The sequence below is a fragment of the Curcuma longa genome, chromosome 7 (assembly GCF_044706935.1).
Source record: "Curcuma longa cultivar G26 ecotype Majalengka, Jawa Barat chromosome 7, ITB_CL_G26_1.1, whole genome shotgun sequence".
NCBI classification, from domain to species: domain Eukaryota; kingdom Viridiplantae; phylum Streptophyta; class Magnoliopsida; order Zingiberales; family Zingiberaceae; genus Curcuma; species Curcuma longa.
The window spans coordinates 4,438,531-4,456,374 of record NC_133867.1 but is presented as its reverse complement, the minus strand read 5'-3'; the positions used below and the strand labels follow the sequence as shown (position 1 = coordinate 4,456,374).

General features: G+C 33.4%; 1 protein-coding gene across 2 annotated transcripts; it reads left to right on the top strand.

Annotated features, from left to right (window-relative positions):
• The first annotated feature begins 685 nt into the window (after positions 1-685).
• Positions 686-16,053, top strand: LOC141832088 (glycerol-3-phosphate acyltransferase ATS12, chloroplastic). Of its 2 annotated transcripts, XM_074719566.1 has the most exons (13): positions 696-1,186; positions 1,801-1,898; positions 2,614-2,700; positions 2,791-2,888; positions 4,992-5,049; positions 5,277-5,378; positions 5,451-5,512; positions 5,613-5,723; positions 11,187-11,265; positions 12,132-12,251; positions 12,325-12,438; positions 14,266-14,412; positions 15,514-16,053. In XM_074719566.1, the coding sequence occupies exons 1-12, from the start codon at positions 877-879 to the stop codon at positions 14,398-14,400; spliced, it is 1,374 nt and encodes a 457-aa protein (XP_074575667.1). In that variant the 5' UTR covers positions 696-876; the 3' UTR covers positions 14,401-14,412; positions 15,514-16,053. The 2 variants fall into 2 exon arrangements, with proteins under 2 accessions (XP_074575669.1, XP_074575667.1); XM_074719568.1 differs by lacking the exon at positions 15,514-16,053 and having other exon boundaries at positions 686-1,186; positions 12,308-12,438; positions 14,266-14,407.
• Positions 16,054-17,844: the final 1,791 nt, after the last annotated feature.

The window sequence follows — 17,844 nt, the reverse complement described above, 5'->3', positions numbered from 1 at the left end:
GTGTATCAAAATATGAGGACAAAATTGTTCATCCTTCTTTTTATGACAGAAACCTCAGTTGAGACAAACATAATTATATGTCTATCTTAAAGACAGATTATTGATCCTTTAAAATTTATCACTCTTAGAGATAAATTATCAATTATGTAAAATTAAACATAATATAATTCTTTTATTTAGACTTTATATTTGAGCTTTATAATTGTATAATATATTGTCTATTATATTCCCGTTGGATTTTACTTAATTGTGAGTACAAAATATAATATCTTATAAGCCTCGACGGAGAAGATAAGACCAGTCATTTTCCGAGGCATTCAATATGGATCATCACAGAATTTTTTTCTTCTTGTTTTTTAAATTTTTGTTCAAATAAAAAAGAAAGAAAATTCCAAAATAATATGATCACGATTATGAATGCGTTATCTCTGTCCGCATAAACTAATATACTGCGGTTTAATCGCTACCACGTGTCACTCCCAAGAAGCTTCAGCCCCCACGCCTGCTATCCGACCAACCATGTCTATCAGATGAAAATCATCTCCCGTGGTCCCACATCGACTAGCCAATGACGCAGCGGGTAGAAGTGGTCGTTTGTGCTTTTGATCTATTCTTCGTCTCGTATAAATAATTATTGTACGGAATTTCCAAAATCTATGGTCCAAGTCCCCCGATCGAACCGCTGGATCGACCGATAACGTCGACCGCTGGCTGCATATCTCTGCCTGGCGAGCACAACCAGTGGTCGACCTTGAGCGCGCCGGAGGCTTGGAAGTGGCCGCAGGATTTCCGGATCTCATCCCCGATCCGTCGCAGTTTGATCTTCTAGTTTCGTTCTAAGAAAGAGCTATTCTGTTGTTTCGTTGGGGTTCTGTGATGACGATGAATGCAGCCGCGGCCGCGCCCGTGATTCGTTCGCCTTCATTGACGGCCGATAGACTGTGGCCTGGAGGTAGGAGTTCCACGGTACGTAGTTCTTCTGCGGGTTCGTGTTCAAGGGGCTCTACTCGGTTGGATTGCTTGCGGACAAGGTGGTGGGTGCGTAGGCCGAATGTTAGGGCAACGGAACGATCGTTCGGGAAGGGTTTGAGGAACGTGAGTACTAGGGCGGTTGTTGCCTCTGATATGGGCGCGGAGGAGGAGGTCGGCTACAGCAGGTGTTTTCTTAGGCCACGGAGTGAAGAAGGTTCGATCCTGTTTTTAAAATCCCTTTCTGATTTGTTGAATGTTGTTCTTGATTCTTCCAATATGGTTCCTTGGATTTTTTCGCTTTCTAATTAGGATGAGCAGCTTTGCAGTTTTTCTCTGGTCAATGATTTCTCTGTGTTGTATTTATATTGCTCAAATTGTATCTGATAAAAAAAAATCGAAGTTTGTAGCTGTCGTCATGCGGCATTGTATATTCTATTGCTTCGATGATTTGATGCTATTGTACTATAAACTTCCTTTAACTAGAGTAAGGGAAGCATATAGTCTTTAGCTTTCTTCCTGGTATTGTAGGCAAAGCACCATCTCCTTCATGATTCAACAAAGTTCCCTGAATGACTGATAAATTAACTACAAATTAAAAGATATCTGTTCAAATTGACATCACTAGGATGCTGTTATGTTTTAAAAACAGTTGGCACTTTGTTTTGCTATACTATTATTATTTGATGAAAATCAGCCAACATTCAGCAATTGAGGTGGGTACATTCTTCTGTTTTTTTGTTTATGAAATTCGGAATGGAGTTTCTCTACAAAAACAATTAGGCAAATTGTTTTTGGACTATGTAATTGATCAACTTGTTCTATCTGCAGAGCTACTTCTTTGTATAAGGAAGGAAGTCGAGGCTAGAAAGCTTTCACCAGATATTGCTATTAGACTAGAAGAACTCTATTATAACTATCGAAATGGTGTAAGTTCAATCTGAAAAATAGATTCTTTATATGTTTGCTATTGTCATTATCCACTCAGGGTATAAATACTCCATTCTGGCAGCATTTATTCAGACAACTCTGGGTCTCTTATGCCTCATTGTTGAACTGTAGGTTTCACTGTGTAGACTGTCTGTTAGTTGTTCCATGCCACTAGGTGATTAAATCCTAGTTTTCTTTTCCTGTTTGGTTGCCAGTAATCCGTTAATAAAAACGGAAATGATTTATTGAAAGGAACTTCATTGGTTGTGCCAATTGCTATAAGTTTTATACAGTAACAGCAAAATTTTCCTTGAACCTGAAAGGTTAAAACCATGGTCATAGGCCGATGCTGTGTGATTTTCTTGTTCAATCTTTTGCCAATGACGAGGAAGATCTAGCTTTTTAAAATCTATCTAAAGTCAACTAGATGAACTTATAGTTTTTGTTTACATACTTGTAGTTTTTTTCCTAGAACATTGTATTTTATGATACTTATGTTGATTTCATTACCAAACTTAAACTGTGCATAGGAAACTTTCTCAATTGAAAATATTTGAGAGAATTTCTGGTTGAGGATAGTTGACATTAAGTTCATTGGATGAGTTCATAATTCTCCCTTGGACATTTTTTATGCCTGTTGTTGGAAATATTTTTCCATCCTCAGAACACCAAGAGAAACTAAAAATAGAGTCATCTTTTCCTTTGAATTGTCAGGTTATGCAAAGTAGAGATCCTAGTGCACGGGAGATTATTTTATCTAATATGACAGTTGCGTTTGATCGTATTCTCTTGGAACTAAAGGTATCAATATCTATTGTTGATTGCTTTTGACTTTTGGGAAATATTCTGATGGAAAAGACTAGCGATCATGAACCCCCAAATGTCTTGCAGGAACCTTTTAACTTTTCACCTTATCATAAGGCAATACGAGAGCCTTTTGACTACTACATGTTCGGTCAGAATTATTTGCGGCCATTGGTAGATTTCAGGTATTATAATATTCTTGTTTGTCTGTACTTTGGAATCTCCTTTCTAAATTCATGTGAAGATAATATAGATAATTATGCTGGATTGAAATTTGTGCGAACCTTATACTTCACTAAGGTAAAATAGTGTTGCTGGTCTATGGTTGTATATTTGAATATGATACCATAATAGTTCTTTTTGTTATGATCTAGCTTAGCATTAAAGCACCAGCCATGCTATTATAGAACATCAAAGTTTTGATCGGCATGTGAAGATAATATAGATAATTATGCAGGATTAAAATTTGTGTGAATCTTATAGTTCACTAAGGTAAAATAGTGTTGCTAGTCTATGGTTGTATATTTGAATATGATACCATAATAGTTCTTTTTGTTATGATCTAGCTTAGCATTAAAGCACCAGCCATGCTATTATAGAACATCAAGGTTTTGATTGGATGATACACTCTTGTCAGCATGTGATGGAGTTGATAACTGACACTGAGTCATTATGCCTTTGGGTTGCTTTGTATGTGCCTCATATTGTTATATTGGTCATCTAGCTATGTCAATTTTATTCAGTTGGCTAGCTGGCTGCAAAACCAGTATACAATGAATTGCAGTCTTTGTTTCTGTCATAAATGGCAACTTGACCTCAGTTGTTTTGTACAAGCATCAAATAGTTTATCATAACAGAGGCTTTGATATCTATTGGCCTAGATGTTGTGATTAAGCACTTATGTTATGATAGTTAAGGCTTCAGACCTTTATTGAAGTAAGGTGAGCATCTCTATCTAGGCATTTTCTCTGAGTGATAATCCTGTCTAATTTGCCTTCTTAGCCAAGTTGAAGGCATCCATGTAGCAGATCAATCAAATTCCTCATTCCTCCAACTAAGCTTTATTTTGAAGTTGCATCTCGGGACAACACAAGCAAAAATTTGCTAATTTGTGGGCATATTAGGACATATATAATCTTAAAGTGCAACTTTTATCAATAATAAACCCAAATAATGAGCATCACAATATGCATCAATACTTGGATGTTCATACTTTTGGTAATCCTTTTCTTTGAGATCCATAACTGTTCTTTCCAATGACAGTTCTTGGCCTTTTGCTTAATCTGACTCACAATGTTGAATGCAAATGATATCTCTGGTCTAGTAATTGTGTGATAGATGAGTGCTCACATAATAATAATAATTTTGAAAGTCACGATCTTATACCATCTTTTATGGTTCTGTATTTTTGGAGTTATTGCGAGTCTGTATCCAAATATACTGACTTTGCAAGAGATTCATTACCTATCTTCTTTGAGATAAAGTCAATCCTAGTGAGCTGAAGGTGACTTCCACTCCAAGAAAGTAACATAGCCTCCTTAAGTATTTAGTAATAAATTTGGCTTGAAATATTTTCTGATGTCTATAATACCCTATATAGAATATTATCAACAAAAGCTGAAAATGTTGATTGTTAAAGCATCTAATTTAATTTAAATATATTCTAATTAAGGGTGTTGAGGTTAGAATTGAGATCCTATTCGGAATGATAAATAGATATAGGATTGGATTGTAGGTTCACAATATCCTACTTAGGATTTGGATCATTTAGGTCAATTTGGATCATCGTGAGATCCTAAGGTCTGAATTGTAATTTTAACTATCATGCATATTACATTTGCAGGTCTGATTGGCCAATCTGTTAATCCTATTACTAGATCAATAGATATCAGCTGAATTTATCTGCCAAATTGACTTGTCTGATGTTGCCTTGCATAGAGCTCATTGGAGGGATAAGACCTCTGTGCCTTGAAGTGGCCTGTGCCTCTTATATTGAATTAGCTCATAATCAGTCATATTTCCACTATCTTCATGATTTTTTTCTCTGGTTATATGTGCTTAAACTGATAAGGTTCCATATTCTCACTTACTTTGGCCTTTGAATCTACTTGAAGATTCACTTCTTGCCAGGAACACTATATAGACACTTTTAGGAGCCAATTACAATTGCTGATCTATATGTCATACGCAACATGCATCTGTGGGTGCCAATTCATGAATTAAGTTTTTAGTTATATGTAAATATGCTTGTTTGTTAAGAAAATTGATTTTTCCCCAAATTATTTCAGATCATCATATGTTGGCAACCTTTCCATTTTCTTTGACATGGAAGAGAAGCTTAAGCAGGTGCTGATGAGTCATTGCATATTATTAGCATGAATGATCTTTGTTGTCTGGCTAATTCATTTGCTAAAATATGGGTCCCTATCTTTTTGGGCCGCTTTATGCTTGGACTTACAATATAAACTTCTGGTAATGAGATATGTTCTTAGAAAAATATGAGTTAGCTGGTCTTCAACATTTTATTTGGTATTTCGGTGTTTAATCAAACTAATATATTTTGTATATTGTAGGGCCACAACATTATTTTGTTCTCCAATCATCAGACAGAAGCAGATCCAGCAATAATTGGATTATTGCTTGAACAAGCATTTGCATATTTTGCTGAGAAAATTGTAAGGCTGATAATAGTCTCATTGTTCTCTGTATATTTCAGTGTTGTTAAGCTGTTCTGAATTATACCTCAGGTTTTTGTCGCAGGAGATAGAGTAGTTACAGACCCACTTTGCAAGCCTTTTAGCCTGGGAAGGTCCTTATAATTTCTTTTATGACACAAAATAGAAAGTTTGTATTACTATCTTGCAATTAATCTTCAGCTACTTGTATTGTGATGCATGCTTGTGTTTCAGAAATCTCCTTTGCGTATACTCAAAGAAACACATGCATGATATTCCTGAGCTTGTTGAAATGAAAAGAAAAGCAAATACTAGAAGCCTCAAGGAAATGGCTTTGCTTCTGAGGTATGCAATGTTTTCATGCTTCATTTTTCTTTTATTATTTTGAACATTTAAAGGTTTACACTTGTCACTTAGAGCCATCTTATTAGCTATAAAAGAACTCTTACAGATATTGGAACCTAATTCTGTAATGTTCAGTTTGATGATCTAGTGCATTTTAATCTTTCACCAGTTTGTATACACAAACTTTTCTTTTGTTGTTTTAGAGAATATCAAGTTGAACGACAACCAAACAAATGTTCTTGGATCTCTTTTGTTAATTAGCCTATCACCTCCCATACTTGGATATTCATGTACCCCCACTAGCTATTGCACTGGCACATTCAATCAGACAAGGACACTCTCATTGACCATGTGCTAAGCTTGTAGAAAATAAAATGTTGGACATGCCTGTGCTATATATTTGTACCTCAATTCAAGTAACAAAGCTTATTGTACATCAGTTATTAGCTATGCCATCCTTGAATGTATCTAAGCAAACTCATCTCAATGTGAACCAGTAGCTTTATCTAATATGAATATGGTGGGCCTAGCAGGAGACCCACTGAAGCATCTATGTGGCATCTTCCATTGCTGCTGCGAGATTCAGAGTTCTGTGGTTGTGAATTCCAGAACATCTAATTACACACAACATAAAAATTTACTCTTTGAGATCACTTAAGATTTATCTTTGATCTCCTATTATGTAGTCAATTACTAATGTTTAAGGATTCACATACTTTTAGACGACAAGTATCATATAGGTTTTCCTTTCAGACACCCAATGAATCAATTTTTTTTTCAGTATTGACCATCCATAATATGCAGTCATTTCATCATTATTGGTAGACTATTATAATGATGGTTAACATTTAAAGTATCATATTGTGCTTGAGTAATCATTTTTGAGTAAAATTGTACAATTTTGGTATTGTACCTAACGTTTGAAGTGTCGAGCTGTGTCAACGGCACTGGCGAAATTTATCGTTTTGTCCGCCGATTAGCATGTGAAACTCTCAGCACCAACATTGGCACACCGAAATGAAAGAGGCCGAGAGGAGGAGATCACATGATCACAAGTGTAGTCGTTGTCCCATGCGGTGGACACTGCAGGATCTTAAGGTGGTAGGTGGTTGTGGACGACGAGTGACGAACAACCACAGGTGTACGATTGGCGGCCGTAAGCGGTAGACAATCATAGGTGTTGGTGGGATATGTGTGGGTTGCGGGGAGCGAATGGGAATGAGAGCGGTGGGTGTGGATGGCCGGTGGTCGTGGACAACAGGTGGTTGGTTGGTGACTGCAAGTGCCAAGCGGCCTCATGCGTGTTGGGGGGGGGGGGGGGGGTGCAGGCTATGAGCGAGAGAAGGGGAAGAAAGAAAAAGAATAAATGACCCTAAAATATAACCTAATTTAAATAAATGACTAAATACTTCCTTCCTTAAAAATTCAACTAACCTAATTAAATACAATTGGACCAATTTTTCCAATATATATATTTGGTTTAGTTTTAGATTGACCAAAATAAATCTAAATCAAGTTAGGTTTGGACCAACTTGATCTTACTTACCATGTCTACATGATTTATTTAACCTAAAATTAAAAAACTCAAAATATTAATTTCATTTAGCTTAATTAGATATCTGTAAAATTTTAAAAACTAATTTTAAATATAAAAAAATTAAATAAAATAAAATTTAGTATTTAATATAAATAAAGATTTTCTATGTTCTAAGTTTTGTAACGTCGAAAGATTAATTATGATTATAATAGATGTGAATTGATTAGACAAGATTAATTTAGTTAAAGAAAGATCTATTTTCAAATTTAAATGTGATTTTATCAAAAAAATCTTAAATATGAAAATTTCAAATTTAATTCAATTGAATCCAATTAAAATTTTATATATTTTATTTATAGAAATTTCATAATTATAAAATTAAGTAATTTAATTACAAAATCTAAAATGTAATTTAAACCTAAAATATAATATTTTAAGCCTCAAAATTTAAAAAATTTTGAAATTTTTTATTTTTTGTGCAATCTAATAATTATAATTATGTACAATAAATAAAATTAAATGATAACATTTTGAATTATTTCACCTAATAGAATAGTTTTTTATTTAGGGGTTTATAAAAAAATTTAATGCTTAAAGTTCTTATCAAAATGCTTATAAATAAATTTCACATAATTACTTAAAAGTATTATTTGTTCATTTCAAACAAAGTTACATCATTAAAATTGAAAATATTTTGTTAAAATACGAACTCAACAATGACACCTGGAATACAAAAAAATATTTATGACAATTAAATGTTAACAAAAATAATTTTAATTAATATACATTTATATTTAAAATGAAAAAAATACTAAATCATATCGTTTTAGTCCGGGATTGAAACTCTAGCACAATTCGAAATTTTAAACCTTGATTGCACCATGTTGACACCTTTGGTATACAACAAAGTCTGTCAATATGAGTTCAATTGAGATTTGCCCTTTTAATATGCTTTCACTTGACTTCCGTTTAGAGCAATTGGATAACAAATTGAGCAAAAGTTGGAAACCAACATATCAACTAATGATATACCTCATTAATAATAGTATTTGTAATGTGTTTTACTAGGTGGAGTCTACTGATATCATAATGAATATTGTACAAAAATGTTTTGTTCCATATGGCAACAAATACTTTGGGAAAAAATGATACTTAAAACTTTACCACCACACTAAAATATATCTACAAGTAATATTTCATATAATCTCTCAATTTGCTGTTTTTGCATAGCTTGCTTGGTTGTTTGACGCTCGTAATTCACTCAATTTGCTTGGCTTGCCCATACTGCCCTTTTCTTCCCTGTTGGTATCATCCTATCCCCTTACTACGCTCTTAGCCCATCCTATTCATTGTGCCCGGCTTACTTGGTCACTCACTTATCCATTCAGTTCCCCATTTTGTCGACACACATGCTCTATCTATCCCAGTAACCCTCTCTACCCATTCAGCATCAGCAAACTAGATTTGTTTGTGCAGATTTGCCTGTCCTACCGCCTAAGCTATCCCCCTTGCGCGGTTTGATCTCTATTCTTCATAGAATGGAATAGATACAAATAGTTATCCTTTTGAATGCTATAAGAAATAGCTATGAAGGATAATAGAGAGAATACCAATTTCTTCTGAACTGGTATTCCAACTATTTTGCAATCAAAAATAGGAATTATTATTTTATGAGAATTTATGAAGAATAGAATGGCTATTCTTGAGAACTAAATGCAACATAAATTAAGTAGTTAATTAACTTTATAAATAATAATAGCTTATAATGATTTAAGATATTGATATTGAATTTAGGTTAGCATAAACCTATAAAGATAAATAGTATCAAATATTAAAAATCCCTATCCCATCCTCTTGATTAATAATTACTAAAAAAACTCTAACCCTTAGCCTATTCCTCATCCACTAGTCAAGCCATCATCTCTCTCCTCTCTTTTTCCTGTCCAGACTCTTGACAATGAGAGCTTGTCTCCACATTCTGTCTTATCTGCATTCAGCAGCGCTCGCATACACTCAACCTCACCCCTCTCTCACCTCCTGTGTCATTTGTTTCCTTTAACAGTACGGATTTGTCTCTGTGGGCATCATTCAAATTTTATTTAGTTTTGATTAGTATCGTCTGTGATAGATTGTCACAGGCAATACTACTGTGCTTTGCTTTGTTGAAAATGTGCTAGTTTTGTGCTAATTGAAAAAGGTATTTTAATTCTTGATCTTCTTGTGAAAGATTGGGCTCTATACTGCATATGGATCATGCAAAGTCATAAAAATTGTGGTTGAGGCATGTGCAAACATCATATTCTCTCGAATGTAGGTTAAGGATACACTATTAGTGATCTCTAAAATTTTTTGTACTTAAACAATGGCTAATTGTGTATTGAGTGTTATTTAGGCACACAAAGTGACAAACCTTTTTCTTTTTGTATCTGTTCCAATATGGGTTACATTTGCCCATCTTAGTAGGTCCTTGAATGTTCGTAACGGTGACAACCAGGAATAGAAAATCTGGTGTTTAATGTAGACAAATTCACCCTAGTTTGTCTTTGTTTTCTAGTAAATGGTTTTTTTATAGTATTAATTTATTGCTTCACATCTGTATACATTATATACTGTTAGAATATTTAGGGATATATATTATATATATATCCCTAAATATTCTAACATATACAAATGTGACTGTGCACTGGATTGCCCTTTATTTGTATATATCATATGGTCAACTATAGTTTGGATCATGCAATTGGGATCTGTATTAGCGATGACTGATCCTTTTTTTTTTTTTTGAGAAATTGGTATTTTACAAAGATTGTGTAGAGTTTAGAAAAAGTTAAAAAATTTCAATGAAATTAGCTAGAAATTAGTTAAATTATATTATAAAATTGTTGACATCCACCAAAGATTAGTCAAATATAGAGCGGAAATGAATGAAATTGAGTTGAAATTTGGTCAAATTGAGTGGCCCAACTTTCCTTTTAATCCCAATTTGATTTTTAGAGAACTAGCATAGGAATGAGAAAGGGACTTTATTTCCCTCTAGCATGGCTTATCCTTGCTGCAATTCGAGATTCACCACGAGACTAAGGTGCACTCATTCAACCTTACCATCACTCATCACTAATTAGACTTGATACTTCATCCATCTTTCCCTCACTATTGATTGATGAGGTTACTGTGAATTGGGTGGGAACACAATGATCTCTCTTGTTTAACAATAATCCTAAAATTACCCTTCAACTAAAACTAGCTAGGAATAAAATTATATTAAAATTTTAATATAGAAATAGACATATGATTTTATTAATGGATATATTTTTATTGTTTATTAATTTTTATACTAATTAATATGACAATATTTATATATTGTATTATTAATAATTGAATATGTAATGATATATAATAGACTTCTTAATACTTTGAACATTTATTGTAATCTATGAAATCTTCTTTTTAAATCTTTCTCATTTTTTCTTTTCCTATCAATTCCGACCTTACGATCCTAGATCAGGTACGATCAATACTAAGATATTTTTTGCTTGATCCCGATCTTGATTCCGATGTCAATTTTGACAATGTATGAATGAATTTTTTTTTCTGACTATTCGATCTTGATTCCAATCCCGATACTGACTTTGATAACCATGTTATCAATATAGGGATAAAATTAAAAAAAAACCCTACATTTATGCATCTATGTACCATATAACTTCCATAATAATGTTATTTTGTTGCAGTGTTCATCTTGAGTCTACTTACTATATGTTGACATCTTTAACATTCATAATTCTTTATTGGCATATTTCCCCCTTTCTCCAAGGGTAAATCATATAAATTCATTCACAGACAAATTCTAATCAGATAAATCATATTGTTGTAGCATTCATAATTCTCTATATCCTTTTGTAAGTATTTCTTGTTTTCAAATGTAGGGGTGGATCACAGATAATATGGATTGCACCAAGTGGTGGTAGGGACCGCCCTAATCCACTCACAGGAGAATTGGATCCTGTATGTTTTTCTTAATTTATATTTTTTCCCTTATCAACCCACTTCCTCTTTGATTCATTTTATACTATTTCAAGATTCAATTGAACAATATAATGTCTTTCTTTTTGTAATAAACATGTTATGACCTGCTGTTAAATGATAATCTCATGCATAGGTCTATCAATTTTATGGACATGGGCCTTTTTGGATTTTAATTCATGTTAAAATTGCTTATAGCTGAGCAAACAGATATGATTGAGAAATCACTATTTATGACTCCATGAGGTTATGATTCTTTTCAGATATATCTTTTTTTGTTATTAGACATACCCATTGCAAATTGATGGCCATGCTCTTTATTCTCTTAATAATATTTTTTATATCTTCATATCAAGTATCAACTGCATCATGAAGGACAATTTTGTCATTATGATGAAGAGTCATTCCCCTCTGATATGTTCTGAAAAAGTTGTAGATAACTTCCCCTTTGAAACAAAAAGCAAAACATAGCACAATTGTTAGCAGCAGATTCTGATAGTCCATGTGGATTTGGACATACAATGTGTGTGGTTAAATCAAAACATGATATTTGAACACATCTGGTACTCATTATTTCCCACTTAACTGACATATTAGGGATACTTGTGCTTGCAAGCACCCATTTAGTGTACTATCAAAATGGAAAACATCCATTCTAATAAAAAGATTAGTGATTAAGAACTTTATTAACCGGAGCTTTTTGGCTTAACATTTCTTTTGGGTTGTTAGCCTAGGCTGATTCTTGCTTAAGAAATTTTCTTCCATTTTCATGGTGCTCTTGTGATATTTCCTTTCCACTCATTGTTTTTTGATATCTGGTTATTGTTACACTGATAGAATGTTTTCAGGCACCATTTGATCCATCATCAGTGGACAATATGAGGAGGCTTGTGGATCATTCTGGCGTGGTAGGGCACATGTATCCCCTTGCGTTACTATGCTATGATATCATGCCTCCACCACAAGAGGTAACTCTTCCAAAGAGTTGTGGTTTAGTCTCAGCATATTCTGAGGTGTCCTTTAGTTGTATTTTTCCTGTAGGTGGAAAAACAAATTGGTGAGAGAAGGAAAATTTCATTTCATGGAGTTGGTTTATCTGTGGGTCTAGAGATGAACTTCAATGAAATCATGTCTAGTTGTGAGAACCATGAACAGGTTAGTAACTATTAATGGTTTTTTAGTTTTATCAAAAGTTCCTTTTAACTGGATAAGGCAATAACTTGGCTCAGCTTGGATTCATCGAATTACTGTTATTTCCCTGCATCAACTAGGTGGTGTGCATGTTTATAAAAATTGTATGAAATACATCAAACTTTTTGTTAACAAAGAACAATAACCTTGAATGCTAAAACGACGATATGTCTGTCGATGCAAGTTTACATTATCATGCATCACAAATCATCAATAGAGTATGAAGAAGAGCAAACCTGAGAATAAATAGTAAAATAACATGTAGGCAAGGTATCTCTGTAAAATAATGATTGTGGTCCCTGTAACATAGTGATTGTGGTCCTTTGTGAATGCTCGAAATAACATGTAGGTAAGTTCTTTCTGTGAAGTAGATTAAAAAATAATATTTGTTTTAAGGAAGGAATGCAGAAAAATGTTTCTAACTTGAAATAAAAAAGAATTGTCTCTCAATCTATTTGGACTTTTGAGTGGGGATACAACTTGTTTATTTTGTGCAACACAATCTTGTCCTGTGGATTAGAGGATGGCAAAGAAATCTCCAAATGCAATAAAAAAGCATGTTCTGATATAATATTTAAGCAAGTGTGAGTGGAAGATGAAAAAATTTACTAATGATCCCCTTGCTCTCAGTTGTAAGAAAAATTACTTTTTCTTGATGCAACTAGATGTCAGTGGCCTATAAAGCCTTTATTAAATATTTTTTGTCACACCCTACAATACTAATGTTTTTATAATCAAACATACATTTAGCTATGGTGTAGTCAAACTGAGGTTAGCTAAGCCATACTTGACCTTATTCATGGCTTATAAGTCATTATTAAATAATTTTTGGCACCCTACAGCACCAATCCTTTTTATTAATCACATATACATTTAGCTAGGGTGTAGTCAAACTGAGCTGAGCCAAGCTATACTTGACCTTATTCATGATTTTCCATTGAAAACATAAATGCGTTTTATTTGAGCTCAATTTCAGTTTAGGGTAAAAAGTTTTGTTCAATCTTGTTTTAGAAAGGCATATTGGCTTGGAGTTTTACCAAGCTCAACTGGTACTGTACTTGTTCTTGCAATTTATATAAGACTTGATTCAAAGTATGCAACCTATCTTTTATATTAGTTTTTATACAATAGACTTAATATGGTCCGATGCTTCCTTGGGACCCCACTTTGGCGGAAACTTCCTGCACCGAGCTGCCCTTTACATGTTATCAATTTTTTAAAAACAAATATTAAATCCTTAGAATTTGTTTGTTGACTTGTTTATGAGAAAGTAATGTGGAAAAATGCCCGTATAAACATGATAAAAGATTATTTAAACTAGTCATTTAAATCTATATGTACAAAACAAACATACAACTATAAAATTTAACACAATAGATTAGTTATGTTTTGTTAATATTGAATAATTGTTTATTTGGATATCTATGCAAACTTATAAACATTACGTGTTTACTACCTCTCACATATAACTTTATGTATATATTCTTTTGTTGTGTTTAAATGTCTCATTAAGAAAACTTATAATTCATACGAGATCATGTACATTAATGAGGTGAGCAGTCCCCAGACTTGTGCTCTTGCATTCTACTTTTTAACATCCAACAAAATCTCCTGATATTCTCGTGCATTCATATTTCAGGTTTCCAAATTTGCAAGATCCTTTTTATTCAACATCTTCATTATAATATATTGTTATAATTGTTAATTGCCATTATCACTAGTGTTTGTATTCATTTTCTGTCTACATATTGATATAACTTGCAAGATGATTTTCTGTATTTCTCTTTGCAGGCTAAGGAGGCTTTTTCCTCTGCACTGTACAACTCTGTAATTGAACAATACAAGGTGCTTGAATCTGCTATTTATGGACATCAAGGACTACATGCATCAAATTCCATCGTCTCACTTTCACAACCATGGTTATAATCTCTTTCAGAGGTATCAGTTTTTGTACCAGCTTTAAAATTTTTTCATAAGTTAAACACATTCCTTGGACAAATTTAAGATATTTTTTATTTGTCAAGAATCTATTTAGTTATTAATTGATTACTTGCACATTTGTGCATTCCAATGTTTCATGCATTGTTAAGGGTTTTGTGGAGTTCGCAGTAGTTTTATTGTCGCCTCATGTAAGACTTGCTTCATAAACTACGTGATTATAATTCTACAACTTCTCATACAAGATTGTAATTTAATAAGACATTGGATACATGAAAATTGTTTGTTTTAAGCCATTTATTGTGCTATTTGAATTCAGTCCTTGACGTAAATGTGTTTAGTGGAGGGCCCTTTATTTCTCTTCATTAATCCATGTGATATATGAGTTATATCACTTGTAAGATATATGAGTTATATCACACTTGTAACATTCAGCATCTTTGTCATCATCTTCATCAGCAAACCATGTTTGTCCTAATTATTTGGTGTTGACTACATGATTTATTCTACATCACCATTAACATTCCAACCTGAAGAAAATTGAAAACAAAAACAATTTTATGGAAGAATTTTTCTATTGTACTTAGGTAAAAGAAATGTGCAAAGTGGTGTATATATGCATAACAATCGTAACAATAGAAAAGGAAACTAGCTTTGCTCCCATAATTTATGGATCAGATCCCATGATTTATGGATCAAATATCAGATCCCTTGACTACTGTTTTGCCTGATTCTTTAAGGAGATTTTAACATTTTTGTCAGGAGATAAACATGCCTTAGAATGAGCCACCTCAATCCCGACAAACTGTTTCTACTTTCCTAATATTTTGATTTTAAACTCCTTAGCAGATCTCTCTCCTTATCATCATTTATATCATCAACATACACTAAGAGTGTCATGAGTCCCCTTGAAGAAGAGTTTTTAATGAAAAATGTGTGGCCCCTTGTCTTTGTTTATACCCCATGACAATCATAACTCTTGCAAATTTGTCAAACCATGGTGATTGCTTAAGTCTAGATTTTATTACAAAACGTCTGCTTGATTAGAAATTATATGCTCGGAATCATTTTAGACTAAAACTGTGTTTTCTTGTTCTCTAGGGATTTTTGTGGCTAGATTTTTGTTGATTCACTGGCACTATCTCTGGGTAATGACTGATCAGATGGCATGGCACAAAAGCGATATTCTTTAGTCTTTGAAGTTTTCCCGTGGCAATAGATGGTAAAGAGATCTGTAAGTTGCACGATACTTCAGCTGACTACGTCCAGCTGAAGCACAGCGGATTGAGACCTGAGAATGGATTGGCGATTCATATTTTTTACATCTGAGAAATTAGAAAAAAAAATGCTGTGCCTGTTGTACATACTCGGATGACACAGTTCATGGCTAACCACCTGTCTGTCTCTCATAAGGAGAAAAGGGCTCATTAGAAGTAGCTCCAGCATTACTATTCCTTTATTAGTATAACGATGGTAGTACATTAAAGGATTCCAATACCTTTACGCTGTTCTAAAGCGTACGCCACCATTCGTCTTTATACAGATATTTTGCATTTATCCTCTTGTCTTGGATTATAATTCCAGTTGCTTGTAGGTGGATAAATAGTTTGCATTTTTAGTCTATTGATGTTCGTTAAATATTGTGCTTGGTTTCTACGATATGTGTGTGCGCGCCTTTTTGATGTTGATAAAATTTTATGAGTTTAGATTGATCACTTTTAAAATTAATAAATTCGAAAGGATAGATTTTCAGATTATTTGAAAAAAAGGGAGAGAAATAGCAAATAAATTTTATCCCACCATATCAAGATCACACCGAGTCTATTAAGAAAAGAGGAAAACGGCGAAAGAAACGGTTGATACCGTCTCTCTCTCTCTCTCTCTGATGGCTTCACTGTGCCGGTGACAAGCGATGGCGATAGCTTGGTCGATCGCACATAAGAAGAAAGGAAGGAAGAAGTCGAGAGGCAGAGAGAGAGAGAGAGAGAGAGAGAGAGAGAGAGAGAGAGAGAGAGAGAGACCAGGAAGGGTGGTAGACGGGAGGATACAGTAGATCGATCTTTGTGTGATGGCCGATGTTGCAGGGGGAATAAGAAAAGGAGAAGAAGATCATGGCAATGTTGAAAGAGAAAGGCCGCGTATAATGGGGTTGGGATATCTTCGTGAAAGGGAAGGAGAGAAGTGACCGACGCGTTGTATGAGAACGCGAGCACATGGGTCAGAAAGAGGAGAGAGCAAGTAATCCTAACTTTTTTTTTTTAAGTTCATGCTAATCAAACTATGATTCAACTATAACTTAACCAAAACAATGTAATTAAGAATGGAGAACATCATTATCCTTTTTTTTTTGTAAAAATCATCACATATAAAATTCTAAATATTTTATGTTTAATTATTTAAAATTAATCAAGAAAAATATGAAAGCGTACTTGAATCGGCCATAATGCTTAATATCCTTTTTGAATCGTGCAGTCAACCTTGTAGATCAACATGATTCCTTTGATAGACCTCTTCAATGTTCTCTCTGAAGGTGTAATTCAGAAGGGAATAGAAGATGACTCGTATGACCTGGGGATCGTACCCCCTTTATTTATAAAGATAACCAATCTGTTGATATTTTCTATTTTAGCCCATCATAAAAATAGAAATCACCTATAACATTTCTATACATTAAAGGGTCATATTACGTCAGATATATAAAAACTTAAATATACAAAATCTTAGTTGATCATTTTAATTAGACTTAACCTAATTTAACAACCTTGTAAAATTTCACATATAAGTAAGGCCTAGACCTGACCCTGGTGTGGAATTGTTGATTTGACAATTTCTAATAGGTCGATCTTTAACCTTAATTGTTCAAGATGATTACGATTCATGATTCGAAATCGTCGATTCATGGTTTTTGATTCACGATTCATCATAGTTCAATATTATTATATTAAAAAATTTTAAAATTATAAATTAATAAAAAATAATAAAAAAAGGGTTTGCATTTATTTAAGTTACCCATGTACCCTTAAGGTATAAGGAAATCAAAACTCATGTAGTTCTCTTACTTTTTTACCCTTTTACCTTAAGAAGTGACATTATTACTCATTTTCATTTCCCATTCTTATAGTATTCGTGCTTTTGGTATCAAAATTTTCAACTTTATCATCTAAAAATTGTATTCTTTGGATTCTTTTTTCGACTCTAATTTAATCGTCAAATAATACTTGGACTTCCAAAGAGTCAAGAGATAAAGTCGATCGTCATTCATCCAATATGATATCGCTAGTATTGAACGTCTATTCCACAACAACTATTGACACTAGACAAGTTAAAATTTCTTTGACGATCATGGACAGAACGAGAAAATTTGAGCCTTCTGTGATGACCATTTTAGGATATTGAAATTTGCTTCGCTATCTGTTTCATTAAAATCAAAAG

Coding starts and splice junctions, on each gene's coding strand:
- LOC141832088 (XM_074719566.1), top strand. CDS start 877: ATGACGATGAATGCAGCCGCGGCCGCGCCCGTGATTCGTTCGCCTTCA. Junction 5,050..5,276: donor TGGAAGAGAAGCTTAAGCAG/GTGCTGATGAGT, acceptor TGTATATTGTAG/GGCCACAACATTATTTTGTT. Junction 11,266..12,131: donor TCACAGGAGAATTGGATCCT/GTATGTTTTTCT, acceptor GAATGTTTTCAG/GCACCATTTGATCCATCATC.